Source organism: Podarcis erhardii (genome assembly GCF_964252035.2).
Source record: "Podarcis erhardii genome assembly, chromosome: 13".
Lineage (NCBI taxonomy): Eukaryota > Metazoa > Chordata > Lepidosauria > Squamata > Lacertidae > Podarcis > Podarcis erhardii.
This window is the reverse complement of record NC_138502.1, coordinates 25,620,699-25,643,612: the sequence shown is the minus strand read 5'-3', so window position 1 is coordinate 25,643,612 and position 22,914 is coordinate 25,620,699. Positions and strand designations below refer to the sequence as shown.

General features: G+C 47.4%; 1 protein-coding gene and 2 long non-coding RNA genes across 4 annotated transcripts; 1 reads left to right on the top strand and 2 right to left on the bottom strand.

Moving 5' to 3' along the window:
• Positions 1-229: 229 nt before the first annotated feature.
• LOC309327575 lies at positions 230-10,072 on the top strand. The gene is made up of 2 exons (XR_014150576.1): positions 230-2,221; positions 9,742-10,072. It is a non-coding gene; the product is annotated as an uncharacterized lncRNA (long non-coding RNA).
• A 1,025-nt stretch (positions 10,073-11,097) lies between these two features.
• Positions 11,098-13,486, bottom strand: LOC309327573. Its single transcript, XR_014150574.1, has 2 exons — positions 13,383-13,486; positions 11,098-12,208 (listed from the first exon to the last, which is right to left on the bottom strand). It is a non-coding gene; the product is annotated as an uncharacterized lncRNA (long non-coding RNA).
• Positions 13,487-16,484: 2,998 nt separating this feature from the next.
• On the bottom strand, positions 16,485-22,914 carry LOC309327509 (uncharacterized protein). 2 transcript variants are annotated; one of them, XM_081836809.1, is made up of 3 exons: positions 22,452-22,914; positions 21,666-21,793; positions 16,485-20,849 (listed from the first exon to the last, which is right to left on the bottom strand). In XM_081836809.1, exons 2-3 carry the CDS (start codon positions 21,763-21,765, stop codon positions 20,011-20,013), a joined length of 939 nt encoding a protein of 312 aa, XP_081692935.1. In that variant the 5' UTR covers positions 21,766-21,793; positions 22,452-22,914; the 3' UTR covers positions 16,485-20,010. The 2 variants fall into 2 exon arrangements, with proteins under 2 accessions (XP_081692935.1, XP_081692936.1); XM_081836810.1 differs by lacking the exon at positions 22,452-22,914 and adding an exon at positions 22,200-22,344.

The window sequence follows — 22,914 nt, the reverse complement described above, 5'->3', positions numbered from 1 at the left end:
TGAGTTGTACCCTAAGCTTATTGGGCCCTGGGGACAGAAGTTGAAGTACCCTGGCTGGAGAGATGGACTCCTCCTTTATGTAGGCCTCATGGACATGTTGCTTGGGTCATGCTCCGGAGGTCTTGGAGCGGCAGACTCGACCAATGTGCCCAGTCTTCCCACATCGGCTACATGTGGTATCCCAAAAACTGCATGTCCGACACTCATGGTTTTCTCTGCAGCTGGTGCATCAGATGATCGCTGGTTCGATGATGCGCTCATAGCTTGGGAGTAGTGGTATCGGTCAGATCGGTCCGAAGCTTGGTGGACATCCTCATTGTGGGACTCTACCGAAGACAACTGGTCTCACTGGATGCGGTGAGTTCTCCTTTCAGTATGTGGGCTGTGGGCCGCCTCATCGGCGTTATCCTTCTCAAAGGCCGTGGCCATATTCATAGCTTCCATCATCGTGATGTTGTCTTTTGCCAGCAGCTTGCAGCAGAGACAGCTGTCTCACATGCCACTGATGAACCTTTCAAGAAGTCGTTCCTCAATGTCAGCGAATTGGCAATACATCGCAATCACCTGGACCGCTGTGATGTATTCACTCGCTGACTCTTGCGCTTGTTGCTCTCTGTGCGCAAAGTCACAGCGGTGGTGGTTCTTAGTTGGCTGAGGTGCGAGGTGTCTTGTCATAGCCTGTGTCAGCTCATTGAAAGTGCATGCCTCTTTGTCCCTGGAAGCCATCAGACCTTCCAGTAGAGTGATGGTGGAACTTCCCAGCACCATCAGTACCACATCCACCTTGTCTGCCTCCCTAATGAAGCCTTGTAGTCGGACGTAGCTCCTTATTCGGTGGAGCCACTGCAGCCATTCTGCAGGATGGCTCATATTGAAGTCCGGTGGTGGCCGACTATGACTGGTGGCCTTCCTCGGACCTGGAGCAGTTGCTTGTGTGATTGTGGGTAGTTGTGAAGATGCGGCAGGTGCAGTCTCGTTTCCGGGACTATTTGCCAAGTCCAGCGTGGCGGTGAGGTCGCGCTTACTGCGAGGCGGCAGGTGGTGGTGCTGCGGTGTGGTCTTGGGCCTCTGGCAGCCGGCAGGAGCTCATGTATCCCATCCTCATTGCCAGTGTTAAATGTTCAGAAGAAGTCAGAAGCCCAATGCAGTATAAGTTCCTCAACTACGTTTATTTAACATTTGTCAGTGACAACAGCTCACTCATAGGAAAACAAGAAGCGAACTGACTGGACAATACAATAATATACCGAGCAAGAACTGACTGCTGACAGTTGACAGTTGAAAGTGCATGCGCTTACTTGCCATTAGAACATTCGTCTACCAATGGTTAGAACAAGCCTTGTAACATAAAATGTGTTAAACCCAATACATAATACCCAGTAATAATGGTTGCAACCTGTTTTGTCTTGGGGAGTCTTAATATTCACCCACCCAGTAATTTGAAATAGAAAGTTGTACATATTAAGCCAGTCATAAATTGCTTGCTTTGTCCCAAGAGCATAGATTGCTCACTTGCTGTTCTAGCTTTGCTGTTTCCAGCCTTCATTTCTTGCACCAAGGAAATCGGTTACACAAGCCCTGTGTCCACGGGAGCAAACTACCAGGCCTCCAGCATCTGCTTAGTCCTCAACAATGCACAATGCCTTTTGATTTGAAAGCAGAACAGAGCGCAAGTCGGAGGAGATATTTTGGCAGTGAGCCCAAAGCCTTGATGTGTCAGCTGCCTCCACACTCTGGGGATGCACCTGTCGAAGTATAACTTCTCAAAAAAGTACAAACTTTTAATAGCTCCCAACTTGGGCTAATTAATCAGCTGCCTCCCAGGTAGGAGGGAGTGATGTAGAAAGCTCTCCCTTGGGGTTTATTTACATGCTTAGGCTGAGAAATGGCTGGAGACACCTCTTTAATCAATCCCTAAGCAAGCTACTACAATTAAAGCTCATTATCTACAGTTCTGCCCCCAGGCCTGTTCCCCTTTGGAGAGATGTGGTTACTACTGAGATAGCAGAGAAGAAAAGGCCTCTGGGGTCTGTTAGCCGGCGAAATTATGTCATCCAGCCTGCCCCAAGGGATGGTTGGTGGCAAGACACAGGATATGCCTGAACACGGATACATTATGAAAAGCAAAGAGATCTGCAAAAGTATTGTGGAAGAAGGAATGGACAACAAATTGGAGGATAAACAAAAGGCTTCCACTTGTGTTCCAGGAAGTTTCCCACTGGTATTTGATCTTCTTATACTATAGATAGCATATTTTATATTGCTCTATGAATGGGTGAGAAAGGCACTCACATGCATTCTTGAAATCTTTAAAATGCTTTAGATAAGCCAGTCTTATTATTACCCAAGCATCAGAGGTGGGGCAGATAGTGCTTTGTCATAAAGCCACTGAGTGAATTTGTGGGTGGCTTGAGAGGACCCAGGAACACCCCGATTCATAACTCAGAAACTATGAGACACCTGCTCACAACTGCCATCATGGCACTGACGCTCTGTTCCCAATTGGTGGTCTACGGACCCCAGGAGGTCTGCAGCGCCAATCATAAATCCTACAAAAACCTGCCTTAAAGGCTTATTTTGTGTATGAATAGGGTAGGCCTGGGGCATGGATTCGAGAACTAAGGAATTTACCATCTCCAAAGACTAGCCCAGACTGACCAGGTAATGCAATCAGTGACCATTATCAGCTGTCTGGTCAGGCAGGACATGCTTGTCTGTTGTAGACCGCCTCTTTGTATGATGCTTTGGGGTGGTCTTTGGCTAAGGGGTGGGGCAATTTCTAAAGTCTTTAAATCTCTGGCACACCTCCTTGCAAGGGTAGAGGGGGACTCTGTTGCAACAGAATAATAAAGACCATCCATGCTTTCACTAGATCCTGCCTCCACTCAATTTTCTCTGACAGAAAACGGACTTGGGGTGTGGGCGGGACACTGAATTCCTTGATGGAGAGTTGGGCTGTAAAAGCCAACCCCAATTTTTTACTATAACAATGTGCAACCTCTGGATAGCGAGTGGATTAACTAACTTAATCCATTGCTCCAGAGAAGCGGACACGGAGCAATGGTTCCAAACTAGAAGAAAGAAGATTCCACCTAAACATTAGGAAGAACTTCCTGACAGTAAGAGCTGTTTGACAGTGGAATTTGCTGCCAAGGAGTGTGGTGGAGTCTCCTTCTTTGGAGGTCTTTAAGCAGAGGCTTGACAACCATATGTCAGGAGTGCTCTAGTTACAGATAGGTAGCCGTGTTGGTCTGCCATGGTCAAAACAAAATAAAAAAATTCCTTCCAGTAGCACCTTAAAGACCAACTGAGTTAGTTCTGAGAACTAACTCAGTTGGTCTTTAAGGTGCTACTGGAAGGAATTTTTTTATTTTGTTTTGATCAGGAGTGCTCTGATGGTGTTTCCTGCTTGGCAGGGGGTTGGACTTGATGGTCCTTGTGGTCTCTTCCAACTCTATGATTCTATGATTCAACTTGCCATTCTTCCAGAAGAAGAATGCTGTGCAATATAAAAATGTAGCACACACTTAGATCTACAAAAATATGTGGGGGTTCTTTTGTGGCTTTGCATTTCCTGGCGTCACCACGACAAGAAGTTCATTCAGCCCTGGTTGCAATAGGTCCGGAAGCATGGGCTGTAGTGAGATGGTGACCAACAAGCTATGGCTCCCCCTGGTGGGGGATGAAAGGAACTTTTACAAAGCCGCCTTGATGGTAATTCTAGACTGGAGCAGAGCTGGCAAAACCCTTTTAGGCCTGTGACTCCTTTTGCAAACCAGATAAACTATTATGGGCATCACACAAGCCCAGCCACCAAGCCTAATCTCAGCAGGGGTAGGGGACCCTGGGGAAAACCTCTGCAGGCACATATGCATGCTGGTGACCCCTACACTGAAGGCAAGAATTTCCCTTAAATGACTTCTGTCCATCCCTGATTAAAAGAATAAAGGTAAAGGGACCCCTGACTTTTAGGTCCAGTTGCAGAAGACTCTGAGGTTGCGGCGCTCATCTCGCTTTACTGGCCAAGGGAACCGGCGTTCAGCTTCCAAGTCACGTGGCCAGCATGACTAACCCGCTTCTGGCGAACCAGAGCAGCACACGGAAACGCCGTTTACCTTCCCGCTGGAGCGGTACCTATTTATCTACTTGCGCTGTGACATGCTTTCGAACAGCTAGGTTGGCAGGAGCAGGGACTGAGCAGCAGAATCTCACCCCGTCGTGGGGATTTGAACCGCCGACCTTCTGATCGACTACCCCTAGGCTCTGTGGTTTAGACCACAGCGCCACCCACGTTCAGATTGAAATAATAGGTTGTACCTAAACTGGTAATGAACTGAGCATAGCCCATAGTCTTAAGAGGAAAAGAAATACAACACAAGTACTGGAGAGCACCATCACACATTGGACGAGCTATGGGTAAATAGAGCTGTCCCTTGCCAGGTGAGGATTGGATTTACTGGGATCCAGTATCAGGAATTACTGGCTACTGGGACAAAATACCTCCTGGGATGTGTGCAAATCTGGTACCCACCTACAAGAAACGTCTGACCTCTGTAATTGCCAACAGGGGTTTTGCCACCAAGTACTAAGTCATCTTTTGCAAAGGGATCAAATACAGTGGTGCCTCGCAAGACGAAATTAATCCGTTCCGCGAGTCTCTTCGTCTAGCGGTTTTTTCGTCTTGCAAAGCAAGCCCATTGACGGCTTAGCGGCTTAGCGCTATTAGCGGCTTAGCGGCGTTTAGCGGCTTAGCGGCTTCTAGCGGCTTAGCAGCTTAGCGGATCAGCTGATAAGCGGCTTAGCGGCTTAGAAAAAGGGGGGGAGGAAAAAAAACCCACAGGAACTCGCAAGACATTTTCGTCTTGCGAAGCAAGCCCATAGGGAAATTCGTTTTGCGAAGCGCCTCCAAAACGGAAAACCCTTTCGTCTAGTGGGTTTTCCGTCTTCTGAGGCGTTCATCTTGCGGGGCACCACTGTACTTATTTCACTCATTATAATGGACATCAATCTCTGACTTTTGTCTTCTGGGTTTCTGGGGGTTTTCCTGTTGTTATTCTGTCTCTCACAGCTACAATAAACCTACCATTAAAATTATGGACTGGTCATTTCTTCGTCAGAGGGCAAATGGGCAAATTTAGCAGGGGATCAAATACTTTCCCCCTCCCCTCACTGTATGGTCCTCACATGTGTCTCCCAGAAGGTTGCCTAACCCTGTCCTAAACGGTGCGACAAAACTTACCTTACATCATAGTAGAACCGCCTCCTAACTTCTGGAACTTTTTTTGGCAATGACTGGCAGTGACAGAATACAAAGTTGCCCCTTAACACATCAGGACCACATGGGCAGCAATGGAAAATGTAGAAGGATGCCAGGAAGAGGGCAAGATAAAGGCCATGCCAAATGGCTGTGGTTTGATAAAGGTGGCATGTAGATCAGCTCAAAGGCTGGCCTTTATATGCCACACCATTCACCTGTTCAGTGGCCCCGTGGCCTCTGTTGAGTTACCTGAGCCACATCTCCACTGTAGGGCCTTTGCAGAGCCACTGCTTCCTTCAGCCTTTGGCCGGAATCCTCTCCCACTAAAGCCAAGAGTTGCAAGTGACACCACTCCCCTCTTTGACATCACACAATGAGGCTATTGTGATGTGGTGGCTTTGCCTGAGACACAGAGAGGGAGGGAGGAGAGCTGTGATTGTGAGGCAACCCTTAGCTTCCTCACTCAAAGCTCACGTTTGAAAATTCCCCCCTCTGCCTACATCCCAGGCCAAGCCTCCTCTTCCAATTATCTTTCTTCCCAAATATTATTTCAGCGAATACCCCAGATTTCACGATGTGACTCCAAAAGCTATTTTCCATCTTGCCTATTGCCTGTAACTTGTGGGTAGGCAAACCAAGGCCTTGGGGCCAGATCCGGCACAATTGCCTTCAATAATAATAATAATAATGATGGTGATAATAATAATAATTTTATACCCTGCCCATCTGGCTGAGTTTCCCCAGCCACTCTGGGCGGCTTCCAATCAAGTGTTAAAAACAATACAGTATTAAATATTAAAAACTTCCCTAAACAGGGCTGCCTTCAGATGTCTTTTAAAGATAAGATAGCTGCTTATTTCCTTCACATCTGAAGGGAGGGCGTTCCACAGGGCGGGCGCCACTACTGAGAAGGCCCTCTGTCTGGTTCCCTGTAACCTCACTTCTTGCAATGAGGGAACTGCCAGAAGGCCCTCGGCGCTGGATCTCAGGCTGAATGATCGGGGACCTTTAGACGGTCCGGGAATCAGCGTGTTTTTACATGAGTAGAATGTATGCTTTTATTTAAAATGCATCTCTGGGTTTTCTGTGGGGCAAAGGAATTCATTCATCCCCCTCCAATTTAGTCTGGCCCCCCACAAGGTCTGAAGGACAGTGGACAGGTTTGCTGACCCCTGCTGTAACTTGTGCCTCTTCTATCACAGAGTGGAACTCCCCAGTTGCGTGTGTATGTGTGGAGCAAGGCTGCCACACGATGAAGTACTGGCCCACAGACTTGGGTGGCTTTCAAAGTGGGTTAGAAAAATTCATGTTGGGAATTACCAATGGGAAGCTGGCTTATGTGATAACAGGATGCTGCACTAGCTGAGCCATTGGCCTGATCCAACAGGTCTCTTCTTAGGTTGGTGGAAATGAGGACTCCTGAGATTGAATTGGACTGGGAATGCCTGATTTCATGTTCTTCCTTGGGGGCTTCCCAAAGGCATCTTCTTGATCATTGTGAGTACTCAAAATGTGCTTATAAATCTCTGAAAGTCACAAACTGCTTCATAGAATTTTTCTTAAAGTTATGACCACTGCTCCATAGATATTGTTGTACAACTCCATTCACCATATAGATGGGTTTATGAAGCATTTCTGTATCCTTCTGCTGTGCTGAAGAAGAATTCTACGAAACAGTGGATATATGCGGAATCACTGTTCACTACGTCTGTTTGTGGACCACTTTGGCAGCGTTGGATGTCATAAAACAAAGCTTTGCGGCTTGTTTTCATCAGATAAGAATCTGACCCATTGCTTCTTTCAGAGACTTGCATAGTCTACAAAGACTTTCAGAGACTTATAAGACTTATGTTTATTTCATTCTGTTTTCAAGAAAATCCATCAAGAGTGCACATTTTGTGACTTTCAGAGATTTATAAGATTTTTGTTTATTTGGTTTTTCATATTGTTCAGTGTTCTGTATAGATTATATAAAGAGTTTATATTGATATTGCATTGTTGTACTTGGTCATCGTGTTGCTTTGGATATTACTGATAATTGTTTGCAACACAGTGGTTTAATTGTTTGATCATTGTGAGAACAGGATGGTGGAATAGATGGGACTCTGGTTTGGCCTGATCGTGCTGGGCTCTTTTTATGTTCCTAAAACCCTGATGGTGAGAGTAATATAGACTTTAACACTTCATTTCAAATTCCCTTCCTGCTCCCCATCGTTTTCTCCCCAGCTTCTTTTCACAAGCAAGGTAAAGAGGCCTTCATTATATACAACCACATGGGATGTGCAGTAAGGCCGGCAGCAGAGCTTTCCAAACTTTTCATGTTGGTGACACACTTTTTAGACATGCATAATTTCGTGATACACTAATTCAGTTTTGCATTGTTTCACGACACAGTAATTTAGTTTTACTAGCAAACTGGAGGTTAAACTAACCCCTTTCCAGCCCTGGGAGGAACATGGGGAGCATTTGTGCGACACACCTACACATTGCAGCCGACACACTGATGTGTTTCAACACACAGTTTGGAAATCTCTGGCCTACAGGGAGCAGCTATCAGTGAAGGAAGGTGAGGACAGGTGACCCCACCTAGGCCCGAAGTCACCCCCCACTCAATAATCACACCAGGCCTCAAAACTGTCCAAAATTCCTTTTGTCTTCTAAAAATCCACAGCTACAGCTTTTCTGTGGATTCTCACAAGAAAAACCGTTACTTTTATCAGCACAAGAAGGCTTCAAAAAGCTAATGAATAGACTGTCAGAGCAGGCCTGAGAACTGAATCTTATCTCATTCGGTTGCAACATCTTGGACATGCTGAACCACCAGGGCTCCTCGACCCCTTGGCTCTCACTCCCCTTTCCTGGGAAGGGTGCCAAGAGTCCAAGAGTCCCAAGACAGCTTTCTGTTCATGCTCAGGGGAACTCAAGGCAGGACTCCTGAGGGAGGAGAAAGGGGAGGGAACTAGAAGGGGAATATATACTCTGTGCACATGACTGTGAACTCGTGCATGCTTTTTGTGAGTTATTACACTTGCTCCTTCTACCAGTTCATGGATGGTAGAAATAAAGCTTTTTCTCCAAAACTATTCCTTGAGTGTCTGTTGACTCCCATCTCCCTTTCCCGGGCGCAATATTTTTCCCACCCGAGGGCAAGGCCTCATAAGGCTACATCAGGTTGTCAAAAACAATTTTCCATCCCAAAGTAGCAGCCTTGTACAATCCAAGCAGTGTTCCCTTGTACCTTCTATGACATCACAGAGGGTGACACCACACCTCTCTGCTTTGCTGTGGTGTCCCTTCTAAAACATTCCTATCTCACCATTCCTGAAAGTTAACTACAAATGTATGAGCATAAAGTACCGTACCATGTATAAGACTAGGGTTTTTTTAATTAAAAAATTATGTTCAAAATTGTGGGTCATCTTATACAGGGATACAATCTCCCCCCTTTTTGCTGCCCTGGGGGAAAATTTGTAAAAAAGTTTTTGCTCCCCTCCCAGGTCTTAATACAGGCTGACTGTAGCGCAACTGAATTATCAAGAGTCAACTGGGATGCTTTTATTCTTATTTTTAATATCCATCACTTCTTTACGTTCCCCTTTTTACACCTGTGTCCTGGGTGGTTAGATGAGCTCAGATGGCTCCCAGTTTTGTCCCATAGGACAGTGGTGTCCAAATTTTTTTCAAAGGGGGCCAGATTTGATGAAGTGAAGGGCTGTGAGGGCCAACCCAAGGGCCGGCCAAAGTCATTGACCTTTTTAGGATTCAAGTTGTTAACCTTTTTTCAGGATTTTACCCCGAAGTTATTGGGCTTTTTTTAGGATTGAAGATGTTGAACTTTTTTAAGGGTTGAAGTTGTTGAGGAAATAAACTGTCACGGGGGCCGAATTTAACTGACAGACAGGCTGGATTAGGCCCCCGAAACAGACTTTGGACATGCCTGTCTTAGGAGAAGGATCAACCCAGGTAATGATCTGCTAATCGTTCTCCAAACGTACAGATGGCAGCTCCACCCACCCAAGGCAGTTAACCATATTTCTGGATATCTAAGCACCATGTTCAGTTGTTGTTATGTACTGAGTGAATAGGATCCAAAATGCAGCAGTCTGATTGGTCCTAGAACAATAGGATTCAGAATGCAGCAGTCTGATTGGTCCTAGAACAATGCAGCAGTATGATTGCTCTGCAGGAGCCACCCAATCTGGCTCCAGATGGAAGTGAATCCACAACCTGATTGGCCTACAGGAGAATTCCGGAATTAGCCAATCACGTGCAGCCCATTGTGTAAATAATGTATATAAGCAGATACTTTGAGGGGACATTCATTCCTCCTCACCACTATGAGCTGAATAAAGAGCATGAAATCACGTTGCGACTCTAGTATATTTCAGTTGTCTAGCTTGCCTGTAGATGTGGAACAACCCTGCTCACAGCAACTGCTGCAGCATTTGCTACAAGGGGTCTGTGTTTCTTTTTTTCTGCTGCAGATTTCCTGGAGTGCAACAACTGCCTGCAGCGCCTCCTCCCAGCATAGTGTCACAGTGTGCAACGTCGCAGCACCGAGAATTATTTTTTGGTTATGGGTTGTTGTGTTGTCCTGCACAACCCCAGATGCTCTCCAGATGAAGCTCAGAGGTGGGGAACTTGCAGCCCTTCAGATGTTCATGGACTGCAACTCCCATCAGCCACTGCTGCATGGCCAATGGTAGGGGCCGGATTTAGGTTTGATGAGGCCCTAAGCTACTGAAGGTAATGGGGCCCTTTATATGACCAGCTGTCCTTTGTCAACAGCAAATTGTCACTGTTTTTTGTGTTGAATATATGCTATATGGTAATTTATGGACCTAATAGATATCTAAAGCCATTTGCGCATGCAGAATGTAGGCACCCTATATATAGAAATGAGCAAACCAGTGATATTTTAGGGAGCGGGCTCGCAGGCGGGACCCATTACTTACATCATGGGAGCCTACACAACACAAAACACTGTTGCTGTATGTAGGTTTTATTTTATTTTGTTTGTTTTTTATCTTATATTTTGGAAATGTACATCCAGTTTTTTTTCCCTTTAGATTTTGTTGGGCCCCCCAAGAGCGTGGGGCCCTAGGCTATAGCTTGTTTAGCTTATACGTAAATCTGGCACTGCCGATGGTTGCCAAGGAGTTGGGAGTCCAGCATGGGCTTAGCCAGGGGGGCAGATGCTTAACTAAAAGTAGAAACAATCAGAACATTCAAAGTTGAAATGCTCGCTGAGGTCACTTGGATGATGTTGTGGCGTATTCTAGTAATGCAACTGTAATGCAACTGGCAACCCAACCAAGTGATAAGCGTGGCTCCTGTGAACTCGGCAAAGAGCAGTTAAAAGATTCCAGGTTAAAAGAGCTAAACGTAGCAGACCTAGTAAAAGAGGTGCAAATCTTTCCCCCTGCCACAAAAAAGGCTCTGCTCACCTCCCTTGCTCAGCTATGCACCACTTGTGCCATACAGCAGTCATTCAGTATCTTGCAGAGAGTAAAGATAATGGCCAACAATGACAGGGGAGCGACTCAATGTGCTATGCTTACAGAGTGTGCAGAGAAAAACTGATTTGGAAAAAAGGAGAAATTTGAGAAGTGCTGAAAAGTGCTTTTAATGCGGCAACCCAGTCAGATGCGCAGCATATATTATTATTATTATTATTATTATTATTATTATTATTATTATTATTATTATGGCTTTCAGCAAATCCAAGCAAACTTGTTTTAGTTTGGATTTTTTAAAAAAATAAGATGAAAAAAGGCATGTTCTTTGTAATTTTGCAACTTGAAAGGTACTCCCTGATGTTATTCTTTTCTTTAACGTCGTCTTTTTCAAATGACCAAAGATTCTGACGGATTTTTCTGAGCACATGGGGTCAAAAGAAAGTAATTTAAAACCATGGCTGTTAAGACACTTCATTCCGAATCTGCTAGACAGAGCAAGACAGAAGACGATGACAGATGGGTGTCCTGCCCCCCGCCCCCCCAATAACATAAACCCTGGCTATACCCATGGAGTCCAGCAACCGTTGCAAGGCCACAAGTTTCCCATTCCTCTTCTAGATTCTCCGAAGCCTAGAAAGATCTGAGCTCCCATTGCAGCCCATGCAGCAAAGCAGGAAGCTGTGCTTGAGGTCATCTCCAGGCCACTGCTGGGATCCAGAGCTAAAGGCAAACAAGGAATATCCTTTAATGCTGCCACAGTGTTCCAGCACCATATGTTCTAGTTGTGGTGTGCACGATGGTGGCGTCGGAGGAGCGCAGCGCCCTGGCTGCAAGGGAAAGGCTCCTCCTCTGTGCATGAGACAGGTGCATGGAGACGCTGGTGGCGGGCAAGGTGGGAGCTGCGGCTGAAGCGTTTGTGGCACTGTGAGCAGGCGTAGGGGCGCTCGCCCGTGTGGGTGCGCTGGTGCTCCAGGAGCCGGGCGCTCTCGCAGAAACGCTTGCCGCACTGGGCGCAAGCGTAGGGCTTCTGGCCGGTGTGGAGGCGTCGGTGCTGCGCCAGGTTGGAGCTCCAGGAGAAGCACTTCCCGCAGCAGTCGCAGGCGTAGGGGCGCTCCCCAGTGTGCATGCGCCGGTGCTGCCGCAGGTTCGACAGCTGCGTGAAGGCCTTGGGGCAGTCCGCGCACCGGTATGGCTTCTCCCCCGAGTGCGTGCCCAGGTGGCGCATAAGGTGCGAGCTTTGGCCGAAGCCTTTCCCGCACTCAGTACACATGTAGGGTTTCTGGCCCTCGCTGGAGGAGATGGGGGCAGGTATTGTGGGAAGTGCTAGGACAAAGTCTCCCACAGCCAGTCTCCCGCGACTTAGTTCCAGCCCAGGCCTCTGGGGCTCCATCCCTCCAGGAATGTCTTCTCTCGACAATGTGCTTTTGGCGGCACAGGTTTCCTGCTCACGTCCCCTCCTGGCATCTGCTGGGACAACATCAGTGGATCTCAACTTCAAGAAAAAGTAACAAGACGTAAAATTAGATGCAGAGAAACATGGGAAGACTGGTTCACTTAAGTACATGAGAGCCCTGCTGGTTCAGGCCCAAGGCCCATCTAGTCCACCATCCTGTTTTCATAGGGGCCAACCAGATGTGTGTAGGGAGCCCACATGCAGGAAATGAGAGCAGCAGCACTCTCCACTCTTGCAGTGCCCCGCGAGTAGAATTCAGTGCCACACTGCCTCTTATCTCCCATTTTATTTTACTTTTTTCCCCTGAAATTGCTCCTCGGTGCACAATGACAGCAATACAGTCATACCTCGGGTTACAGACACTTTGAGTTGTGTGATTTCGGGTTGTGCACCACGCCGAACCCGGAAGTACTGGAACGGGTTACTTCTGGGGTTCAGCACTTGCGCATGCGCAGAAGCGCCAAATCGCAACCTGCACGTGTGCAGATGCGCCACTGCAGGTTGCAAGCGCTGCAGGTTGTGAACGTGTTTCCTGCACGGATCACATTCGCAACCTGAGCATCCACTGTAATCTAATGCATTAATAAAAGCAAAATAAAAGCCATAAGAGCGCGCGCACACACACACCCCTACCTTCAATAAAAACTAAAAGACAACTGCTAAACACCAAACACAGCTCCTTCAAAATGGCAGGGCAAGCAAGGAAGTCTTAACCTGATGTCCAAAAGACTGTAATATGCAAGTCGAGCCTCTAGGATGTTCCAAAACCAGGGAACTGTTTTAAAAAATGCCCCCTCCTTTGCACAAGCATAAAACACTTCAAGTGATGATTTATGTTGTGGGGTGGGGGTGGCCAGGACAGCCACTGGTCATCATCTTCTGGCTCTGTCTAGCAGATTCCGAACGAGATGTTTCAACAACCGTTGTTTCAAATCACTTTCTTTTGACCCCAAGTGCTTAGAAAGATCTCAAAATCTTTCTACAATTTCTGCTTTTAGTTCAGTATTTTTATTTATTGAATTGATGGGGGGGCTGCTCCCCCCTGGCTATGTCCATGCCCCCTACCCCTGCCACATCCTCCCTGAGAGTGCCCAAGCAGCCCCTCGCCCCCAGCAGAAGGGGACGTCTTCCCTTTCCCCGTGTGCCATCAATCCCTTCCTTGGCACTCGCAGCGGGCACCGCTCTCCCCCAGCTTCGCACAGTCCCTTCTGACCTCGCTGCTCAAAGCTGGGCTTGAGCTGGCGCCTCCTTGTTGCAGCAGCAGGGGGAGGAGGCAGGGGGCAGCCCAACCTCCATCTTGCTTGGGGGGGCGGGGGCGGGGGGAAGGGGGGCATTGGGGATGACGGCGGCCAGGGAAGCGGAGAAAGGAATTGGACCATCCGCAGCCCAGGGCTCAACAGAGGCAGCCGCTCTGGTCACAGGCAGGGATGGCGCCTGCATTGCTCCATGGTTTTAACCCCTGGTTTTCTCCCTAAGTAAGTCTAGGCATGCTATTGGATTTTTTTTTTTGAGGGGGGGGGGAAGGATTTTGAAAGAGCTGCTGCGCTTTAAGCAGCTCAACGACAGCCAGACATTCAACAGGTGTTGTGTGCCTTTCCTGCCCTCCCCCTTTCCCTCCTGCCCCCAATCAGAGAATTGTAGACTTGGAAGGAACCCCAAGGATCATCTAGTCCAACCCCCGGCAATGCAGGAATTTCAGCTAAAGCATCCATGACAGATGGCCATCCAACCTCTGCTTAAAAGCCTACAAGGAAGGAAAGTCTACTACCACCACCAGAGGGAGACTGTTCCGCTGTTGAACAGCTTACTGTCAGAAAGTTTTTCTGTATTTTTAGTCAAAATCTCCTTCCGTGTAACTTGAAGTCGTTGGTTCGAGTCCTACCCTTCAGAGGAGGAGAAAATGAGCTTATTCACTCTTCCATGTGACAGCCCTTGAGATATTTAAAGATGGATGTCTTATCTCCTCTTTTCCAGGCTAAACATACCCATTCATCATAAGGCTTGGTTTGCATATTGGTTTCCCATATTAATGAAGTATGAGAGCTGTGTTGAATATATGTCAGGCAGGCAGGAACCCTACTAGGGCATAAAAACAAAGGCACTATTTATTTAGTAAATAAATAGCCACTATTTATTTAGTAAATAAACACAGCATCCGTGTACATTTAAAGCACACCACCCTCAAAGAATCACAGAATGGTAAGGTTGGAAGGGACAGCAAACGTCATTTAGTCCAACCCCCTGCAATGCAGGAATCTTTTTGCCCAACATGGTACTCGAACCCACAACCCTGAGATCAAGTCTCATGCTCTACAGACTGAGCTATCCTGGAAGCTGTACCGTAGGTTTTTATTATTATTATTTAAGGGCGATGGGAATTGTAGCTTCTGTAGAGGGGGTAAACCATGGTTTTCATTACTTTTTTCCTCTGGGCAGGATGTGTTTTTAATGGGCTTCTGTTGGAGGGTATGAGAACCTCTGTTGGAGGGTATGAGAACAGAATTATATCACAAACCATTCATCTGTCAGAGGAATGCAAATATATTTGCAAGGATTCCATTTTTAAAAGACAAGCTTTTTTAAAAAAAAAGAACATCTCTTTCCTTTCTTCTAATTTAGATTGGTTAGTTCATGGGTAGGCAAATTAAGTCCCGGGGGCCAGATCCGGCCCAATCACCTTCTAAATCTGGCCTGTGGACAGTCCGGGAATCAGCGTTTTTACATGAGTAGTATGTGTGCTTTTATTTAAAATGCATCTCTGAGTTATTTGTGGGGCATAGGAATTTGTTATTCCCCCTCCAAAAAAATCTAGTCCAGTCCCCCACAAGGTCTGAGGGACAGTGGACCGACGGGCCCCCTCCTGAAAATGTTTGTTGGCCCCTGAAAATAGTCTCTTCCCCACCCCAAGTGGTGGAGCTTCAGATTCTACCTGTGTGACTCATCCTGGGTTACCCACCCAAAACTCTCCCTGCCTGGGATAGGTTTCTCCAGGATCAACATTACCCTTGCTGCTTAAGCAAACCTGGACCTCCAGCTGCTTTTCCTACACGGAGTGTTTAATGGAGAGAGAAGGGGCAACTAACTTGCAGTCCAATGCTATATATGCCCACTGAGCAGTAGGCCCAAGTTCAATAAGACTTCTTCTTAGCCGAATATAGAATTGCAGCCTTAGGAAAGTAGTTTATTTAAGGAAGTTACTAATTATAAGTGGGTAAAATATCTGAGCTTAAAATAACTGTTCTTATTCAGTTTGTGCATTTCTAAATGCTAACAAGTCATAGGCCCTAAACAACACACAGGCATTTATTATATGGCTATAGAGTGAAAGAAATTGCTGGTCGTTATGAGGAAATCACAGGTTTTCCATTAATCTCCTGGGAGCCTTCTTCCTGGTAAGTGAGGAAGATTGGCTTCTCCCACTTCCACAGTCCTGGATTCAAATTTTCAGCCCACATTATTCTCCAACCTGCCGCTGCTTATAAACTGCAACTATTTTCCCTGCAACTTGTATCATGCAAACTGCAGTTCTGAAACCACCTCTGGTATTGCGTTCTACTAGAGCCAAGATAGCACCTAGCCTTAGCTTTGCTGATGGCTTTCTTAATGGTCATCACCCTTCCCTTTGCCCTCTTATAATGGCCCATCCCTTCAGTTTCTGGAACACCGAAAAACTGGTTTGGCCTGTATTTTGACGCTGCTAAATTCTGCTGTCTGGCACCCAGGAATTACAATGAAAGGAAATCTCACTGTCACACATAAACCTGCCCGTCTCCATTAGCAGAAGCAGGAAGTGGCTGTTAACTTTTGAAACAAAGGAGCTAATGAGAAGTACCAATCTTTTGAGTGGCGTGAATTACAAGATATTCCCTGTGGAAAGATGAGAGTATGAAGAATAACTGTACAAAGCCCTAGCCCCTTTTCTTTTTTTTAAAAAAGAGAGCCTCTTTTTAAAAACTCTTTTTTAAAAAAGAGTTTGCCTTCCGTTTATCTTGAACATGTTTATTACAGTCAGTGGGCTCCTCCACATTTCCTATAAAGCCTGGGCCTGAGTGGTTTTCTGCTTTCCCCATGCTTTCTAGGAATGAGTCCAAGTGCTTTTGTCCTCGCCCCACCACGTTCCCCTGGAAAACCAGTGGTTTAGTGCTAAATCGGAACCAATGGCAATATGCAGAAAACCCAACTGCTGCTTGTTCCGATTCAGAGCTAAACTGCGGGTTTTCCCTGGGGGCGGAGGAAGTGTGGCTGCACCCTGTGTTAAGTAAAACAAGACCTTCACCAGCTGATGGGTTAAAAATAACCACACAAAACACTCCTGCAAAATTCTCCGAACTTTTAATATGCCTTGAATGAAGCCATGGAGATTACAGGGTGAGATGTTAGTGAGAGATTTGTGGGTGAAGAAATATAAACGACTGTTGATAATAAGAGGAAGCTACAGATGGAAAGGAAGAGCACCTAAAACGGCTAAAATTCCTGTTAATTGAAGTGTTTTGACTATCTAACAACATCCAGATAATTAGAAATGAAACAAAAACGGGTGTTCTCCTTAGTGCTGTCGCTCTGCTTGCCCCAATCCAGGGACAGAGGCACCAACATGCTGACCCCCACAGAATGAAGGGAGATCATCTGGGCTTTCCAGATCTAGGCCAGATATTGTGTACGAACTGAAGAGGAGCTCTGCTAGATCCACCCAAAGTCCCATCATAGTTCAGCATCCTGATCTCAGTGCCCAGCCAGATACCTATGAGAAACCGAGTGCAACAGCCTTGCGATTTTCTGCAAGTGGTGTTCAGAGGTCCAACAGCATCCCTTTAAAATCTAAGGAGAGTTGGATCAAACCAAAGACCGATCTAGTCAGGAGTCTTCTTTCAAGCAGTGCTGGCCAGATGCTTCAGGAAAGACCACAAGCACAATGGCAAGAGCATCTCCCCACTGTCATCTCCCAGAGACTGGTACTCATGAGGCATGCATGCTGCTTTGGAACATGGATGTTCAAGGCATCCACTGATAGGCTGTTCCTCCATGTATTTGTCCAATCCCCCTTGAGAGCCCGTGGCAACTGGCATCATGCAACAATGAATTCTGTATGTTAAATGTGAAAGTTATTATTTAAGTCCCGTGTTTCTTCTGCTTTGCATCTTCTACCAATCAGTTTCACCAGATGACCTCAGGTCCTAATGCTGCCAAAAGAGAAATAAAAACCTATCTGCCCACTTTATTTACACCATGCATAATCTTGTAAATATCTACCGGGCCCGCTTTCTTAGTCTGCTGTAGCATCTTTCCTGTTCTGAAATCTCCCCCATATGAGAGCAGCAACTTGCAAATTATCTCAGAGCCCTCAAACTTCCTATTTCCTTCAGGACGTTCTTGGTGAATCACTGAGATCTCCTGGGGTTACTGGGCAAATTTCCTTCTCTCTTCCCTCCTCCTTCAATACTTCATCCTGTAAATAGTCTACTTTCCTGGCTCACCACCAAATTGTGATCCAGAGTTTCTTCGCTGTTCCTGCTGAATCTCCCACATGGAGGTGATACAGTGGTACCTCGGGTTAAGTACTTAATTTGTTCCGGAGGTCCGTTCTTAACTTGAAACTGTTCTTAACCTGAAGCACCACTTTAGCTAATGGGGCCTCCCACTGCTGCTGCGCTGCCGCTGCATGATTTCTGTTCTCATCCTGAAGCAAAGTTCTTAACCTGAAGTACTATTTCTGGGTTAGCGGAGTCTGTAACCTGAAGCGTATGTAACCCGAGGTACTACTGTACTTCCTTTTCTGTCTATCTCTGTTCCTTCCAAATTGATGCTGCTCCTGTGGCTGCTCCCCCAACCTTTGACCCTAGATGTTGCTGAACTCCATCTCCCATCAGTCCTAGCAACAATGACCAATAGCCAGGGATGATGGGAATTGTAGTATGGAGGGCTGAACGTTCCCTGCACCTACTTTATATAGAATGCCAAGGAGGAACAGCACATCCCACACAGCTGTGAGGCTCCGTGGAGACAAGGTTCAGTTGCAGCCAGCCTTCACCAGCCATCTTTCTGACAGAGCTACATGTGCGATTCCATTCTGTGTATCTGCTAAGGACCCCCTCTGTCTACCCCACTGTTCTCTCCCACTTTCTGCTGGAGTAAAAATAGCATTGCTGTTGCTGAATTGGCTGCAGAAGTTGAAAGAGACTCTGGCAAAGGGACCAAAGGAGTGATGGGATGGGAGGTGATGGTTCTGGCAGTGGTGCAGTCTGGTCATTTTAGCCTTTGGGCTTAATGGTCTCTTGGGAACTCCTCTCTTTAGATATTATAAGGGTAACCAAATGTTCTTCAGATGTTCCTGGACTCCAACTCCCATCAGCCTCAGCCAGCACAGTCAATGGCCAGGGATGATGGGAGTTGCTGTCCAACATCTGGAGGCCACCACATGGGCTGTCCCATGTGTATTACTTCACTGACTCAAAACTGTGGGAGGAACATTAGAAGTGCCATGCTAGGTCAGACCAAAGGCCTTAATCCCCCACTGTGTTTTCACATAGGAAGCCCATAAGCAAGAAATGAGCACAGCAGCACTCTCCTCATTTGAGATTCCCAAAAGCTGGTATGCAGAGGCAGACTGCAATCCTGGAGGTAGCACACAGCCATCATGGTCAAGAAACCACTGTCTGCCCTCTCCTCCATTAATTTGTTTAATCCCCTTTTAAACCACCAAGTGGGCAGCCATCTATACTTCTTCTAGCAAGCCAGCTCTTCTGCTCTATCTGCTGAGTAAAGCTAAGGACTCCTGCCCCGCTAACACCACTGGGTTTAGGACTTTTAAAAGGACAGAGCAGGGCTCTGTACACACCGTATATTTAAAGCACCTGACCTATCCCCCCAAAATTGTGGGAACTGTAGTTTAAGGGTCCTGGAAATTGTAGTTCTGTGAGGGCTAAAGTACAGTTTCCAGGATTCTTCGGCAGAAGCCCTGTGCTTCAAACATATTATGTGTACACAGCCTGGATCTCTACGTTGCAACCAGGCAGCCTTGCTGTGCTGGGATATTCTGTTCTTATTCTCATTACTGTCTTTTTAAAACACACAAACACACACAGGAAATGTGTGCTCTGGTTCTAGCTCTGGACCGCAGGGAAGACACACCTTTCATCAACATCCCATTTGTGACTGATTATGCTCTATGCCACTCCCCAGCCAAAGCCCCCTAAGAAAGCTCACAATTGTACAACATATAAAACCACCACCAATCACTGTATATAAACCATTGAAAACAACAAGCTAGAAAGGAGCAACTAAGCAAAAGAAAACGTTTACAAAAATGGCAGAGCGTTGCTGTGGAGAAGAGAAGTCTACCCAACTCCCTTAACCTCCTCCTTTCCTTTTAAATTGTTACTGGAACATTTTCACACTTGAGGACCGCTCAGGGGGAGAAAACCGATCTAAGTTGGCATTGGCGATGTCACGGGAAATATCCGGTTAGTGTCTGTGACAGTTGACACAAATTGCATTTCAGACAGCCCTCCAAACAGCTAGCTTGGGAAAGAAAGCCACGTTCCCCGTATGTAACACTGTGTTGTGGTTTGAAAGAAATATCACTCAAAGCGGAAGTGCTTTTTGGAAGGAACATGTTGGGATCTCATGAATGGCCCTAACTTGACTGTGGCGGGAGGGTGGCACCCCTGAAGTACATTAACAGTGCCCCCCAGCCCCCCACAAGTCTCCAACGAAGCTCATAAAATGCGGGGTGCCAGCCAACTCTCCCCTCCTTCTATCTGTCTGCAGCCACAGTCTCTTCACTGAGCAAAGCGTCGGGCAAGAAAGGCTGGTGGTTTGCGACCCAAAGCTTGGTTCCCTCTTCAAGGCGGGCACTTGTAAGGTCTCGCGAGGACCATGTGGGTTTTCTGGTGTGTGCTGAGGCCGGACCTTTGCCGGAAACTCTTCCCACATTCCGTGCAGTGGTAGGGTTTCTCCCCTGTGTGGATTCTCTGGTGGATGGTGAGGTGGGAGCTGACGCTGAAGGTCTTGCCGCACTCGTCGCATTTGTAAGGCCGCTCCCCGGTGTGGATCCGCTGGTGAAGGATGAGGGTGGAGCTCTGGCTGAACCTTTTCCCGCACGCTTGGCATTCGTACGGCTTCTCCCCCGTGTGGACCCTCTGGTGCTTGGTCAGGTGAGAGCTGACAGAGAAGCACTTCCCGCAATCCACGCATTTGTAAGGCTTCTCTCCGGTGTGGATGCGGCGGTGGAGAACAAGGGTGGAGCTCTGGCTGAACCTCTTCCCGCATTCGTTGCACTCGTAAGGCTTCTCGCCCGTGTGGATCCTCCGGTGGATGGTGAGGTGGGAGCTCACGCCAAAGCTTTTCCCGCAATCGGAGCACGGGTAGAACTTATCGGCAGGATGGGGGGCTCTCGGGGGCTGGGCGACACTGTGCCGAGTTTGGGCAAGGCTCTCCCCACACTGGACACACAGGCTTGGGCCGGGCCCCATATAGACCCGGGGCGGGAGACTGGGGTTGCCTTTCTGCAATGGAGGAGGAAGAGGCGGCTTGGCCCATCCTTTCCCCGGATCCTCGCTTTGCTGCCCAGCCTGGTTCTGGCCTGGGTAAAGGGAGCCTTCAGGGCGTCCTGGAACCTGCTTCTGTGTCAGCGCAGCCTCTGTACCTCCAGGCTGGGGATTTGGGTTCATGGTTCCTCCATCTATCAAAGGAAAGAGAGTGAAGCAAGCATGGGAATATTTCCACCCCCTTTTTGCTTTGTTTGAACATTTTATATCTGAATGGTTACCTTACCTTGTTGGTTTGATCATTTGCTGTTTTAAGTGGTTTTACCAACCTGAGATATTTGGACAGATGGATGGGGGGCAAGGGGCGGGTCAGGAGTCAAAATAACTAAATAAAACCCATTTGCTGGTGCCGCGGTTTAAAAGCATCGTTCCATACAATAGGTGAACTAGACCAACCCAGACCCAAGAGGTAGTGCTGGCTGACACTAATATTAGCTTCTAATTCCTGACATTCCATAGCTAACCAGCAGAATTCTATGGGAATTCCACCAGAATTATTGGGTTTGGCCTCCACAACTATCAAACGCTCCAAATATTTCTGTGATGTAGGACTGCTGACTATACAGGGACAGGAAATTTTCTCATAACTTTCTATCTTCTCTCCATCTACCACAAGATGGAGTAATCCTAATCTTCCGAGGCTTTTCTGTGAGCTTACTAAAGAAGTGTCCTGACATATTTTCATTGGAGAGAGTTTTGCTGGCTTAGCAACACGCAGCCTTCTAGATTCCAAAGAAACTCTCCTGGCCTGGTCAAGAGTTCCCTGTAATTCAAAAGGCTGCATATTCTTAAACCAGCAGAAGTCAATTTCAATGTCGCCATACGTTTTTGGACTTCTGGGATCTCAGGTTTGCAATAGCCATCTTTACTACTTAAAGCTGATTTTATTTGAATTTTTTTTAATATAAAAAAGAAGTAAAAAAGAAATAAATAAAAAGAAAAGTCCTTACCTAGTGAGAGTAGAGTCCCATAATTGTCCTGCACAATGTCCCTGTAGACAGGTCTCTGGCATGGGTCCAGAAGGGCCCACTGAATCTCAGCAAAATACATCAGTCACTTCTGCAGAAGGCTGTGGCCTCTGAAAAAATAAGTTTCCCCTGCTCAGAATCCATCACCAACCCTGCGGCTTTGGGCCTGTAACGTGGCCTTTGCTGGACAGCATTAGCCCCCCTGATCTCAAAGCTACAGGATTCCTGCGGCCCTCCTCTCTCTCTCTCTCTCTCTCCCCTGCAATATCAATCCTGCTGCGCCTCCCGTCTCCCTGGTAAGGCTGGTGCACTTTTAACAACTTTGGGCGACGTGCAGAAATTCAACAGGTGAAGAAGACTTTCCTGGGCCGATTTCTGCACGGCGTGCACGGTTCTTAAAGAGGCACACGAGTCCTGCCAGGAAGGCGACGGCGGCGGGTGGAGGAGGACGAGGAGGAGGAGGCAAGCTTTCCTACTTCCTCTACCAACCCAGCCCAAGGTCTACGTCATTCTCACGTCTTGAAAGCTCTCTTCTTGTTTATATACGCGTAGGGAAGATCCGGGTGTGTGCCCCCCCACACCTTGTTTGGGGGGGGGAGCAGTTCGTTCGGAGAGCAGAGGCGCTGATGGAACGGCGGTGCGTTGGCTCCCCGCTGTTTGTGATAGGCTCCCCCTCCCCTCCCCGCCCCTCCTTTTTAATGAGGAAGTTGCCTGGCTACGTTGCTGGACTTTTGGCTGGCTGCCCAAACCCCAGTCGGCGGGAGTTACCTGGAAGTCTCTGGCTTCAGGATCGGGTCCCTGAGAAGCTGCAGAGTTCGCGATCTCTCCTTTAAATGATAATATTAAAAAGGGTGGGGGGGGGAGAGAGAAAAGAAAGAAGTGGGGGCGGGGGAGAGAAAAGCAACCGAGGCTGATAAAGGTCCCTCTCTCCCTTGAGGATGCGGCTGGAGAACGAGGAGATTTCTTAAAACTGGAGGCTCCCGCAGCCCCGTCGGGGTGGCGCCGGGTCTGGGGCTGCTGCTGCCGCTGCTACGCAAGCAGGAGGAGGAGAAGCAGCAACAACAAGGCTCTCCGGCGCTGACCTGGGAAGTTCAGCCCCCAAAATCGTCAGCGGGAGCAGCAGCAGCAGCGAGAGAGAAAATGAGAACAGTCGCCTCTTTCTCTGCCTCTCCTTTTTTTGACAATGGCCAGAGCCCTCTAGCGGCATCGCTTCTGTTTTGCAACGCGGAGC

What these genes read in the sequence shown, in the direction of transcription:
- LOC309327509 (XM_081836809.1), bottom strand. Translation starts at nt 21,765, where the DNA reads ATGTATTTTGCTGAGATTCAGTGGGCCCTTCTGGACCCATGCCAGAGA. An exon ending in TGGGACTCTACTCTCACTAG is followed by an intron (nt 20,850 to 21,665) that starts GTAAGGACTTTT and finishes TTCCTTTGATAG; the next exon opens with ATGGAGGAACCATGAACCCA.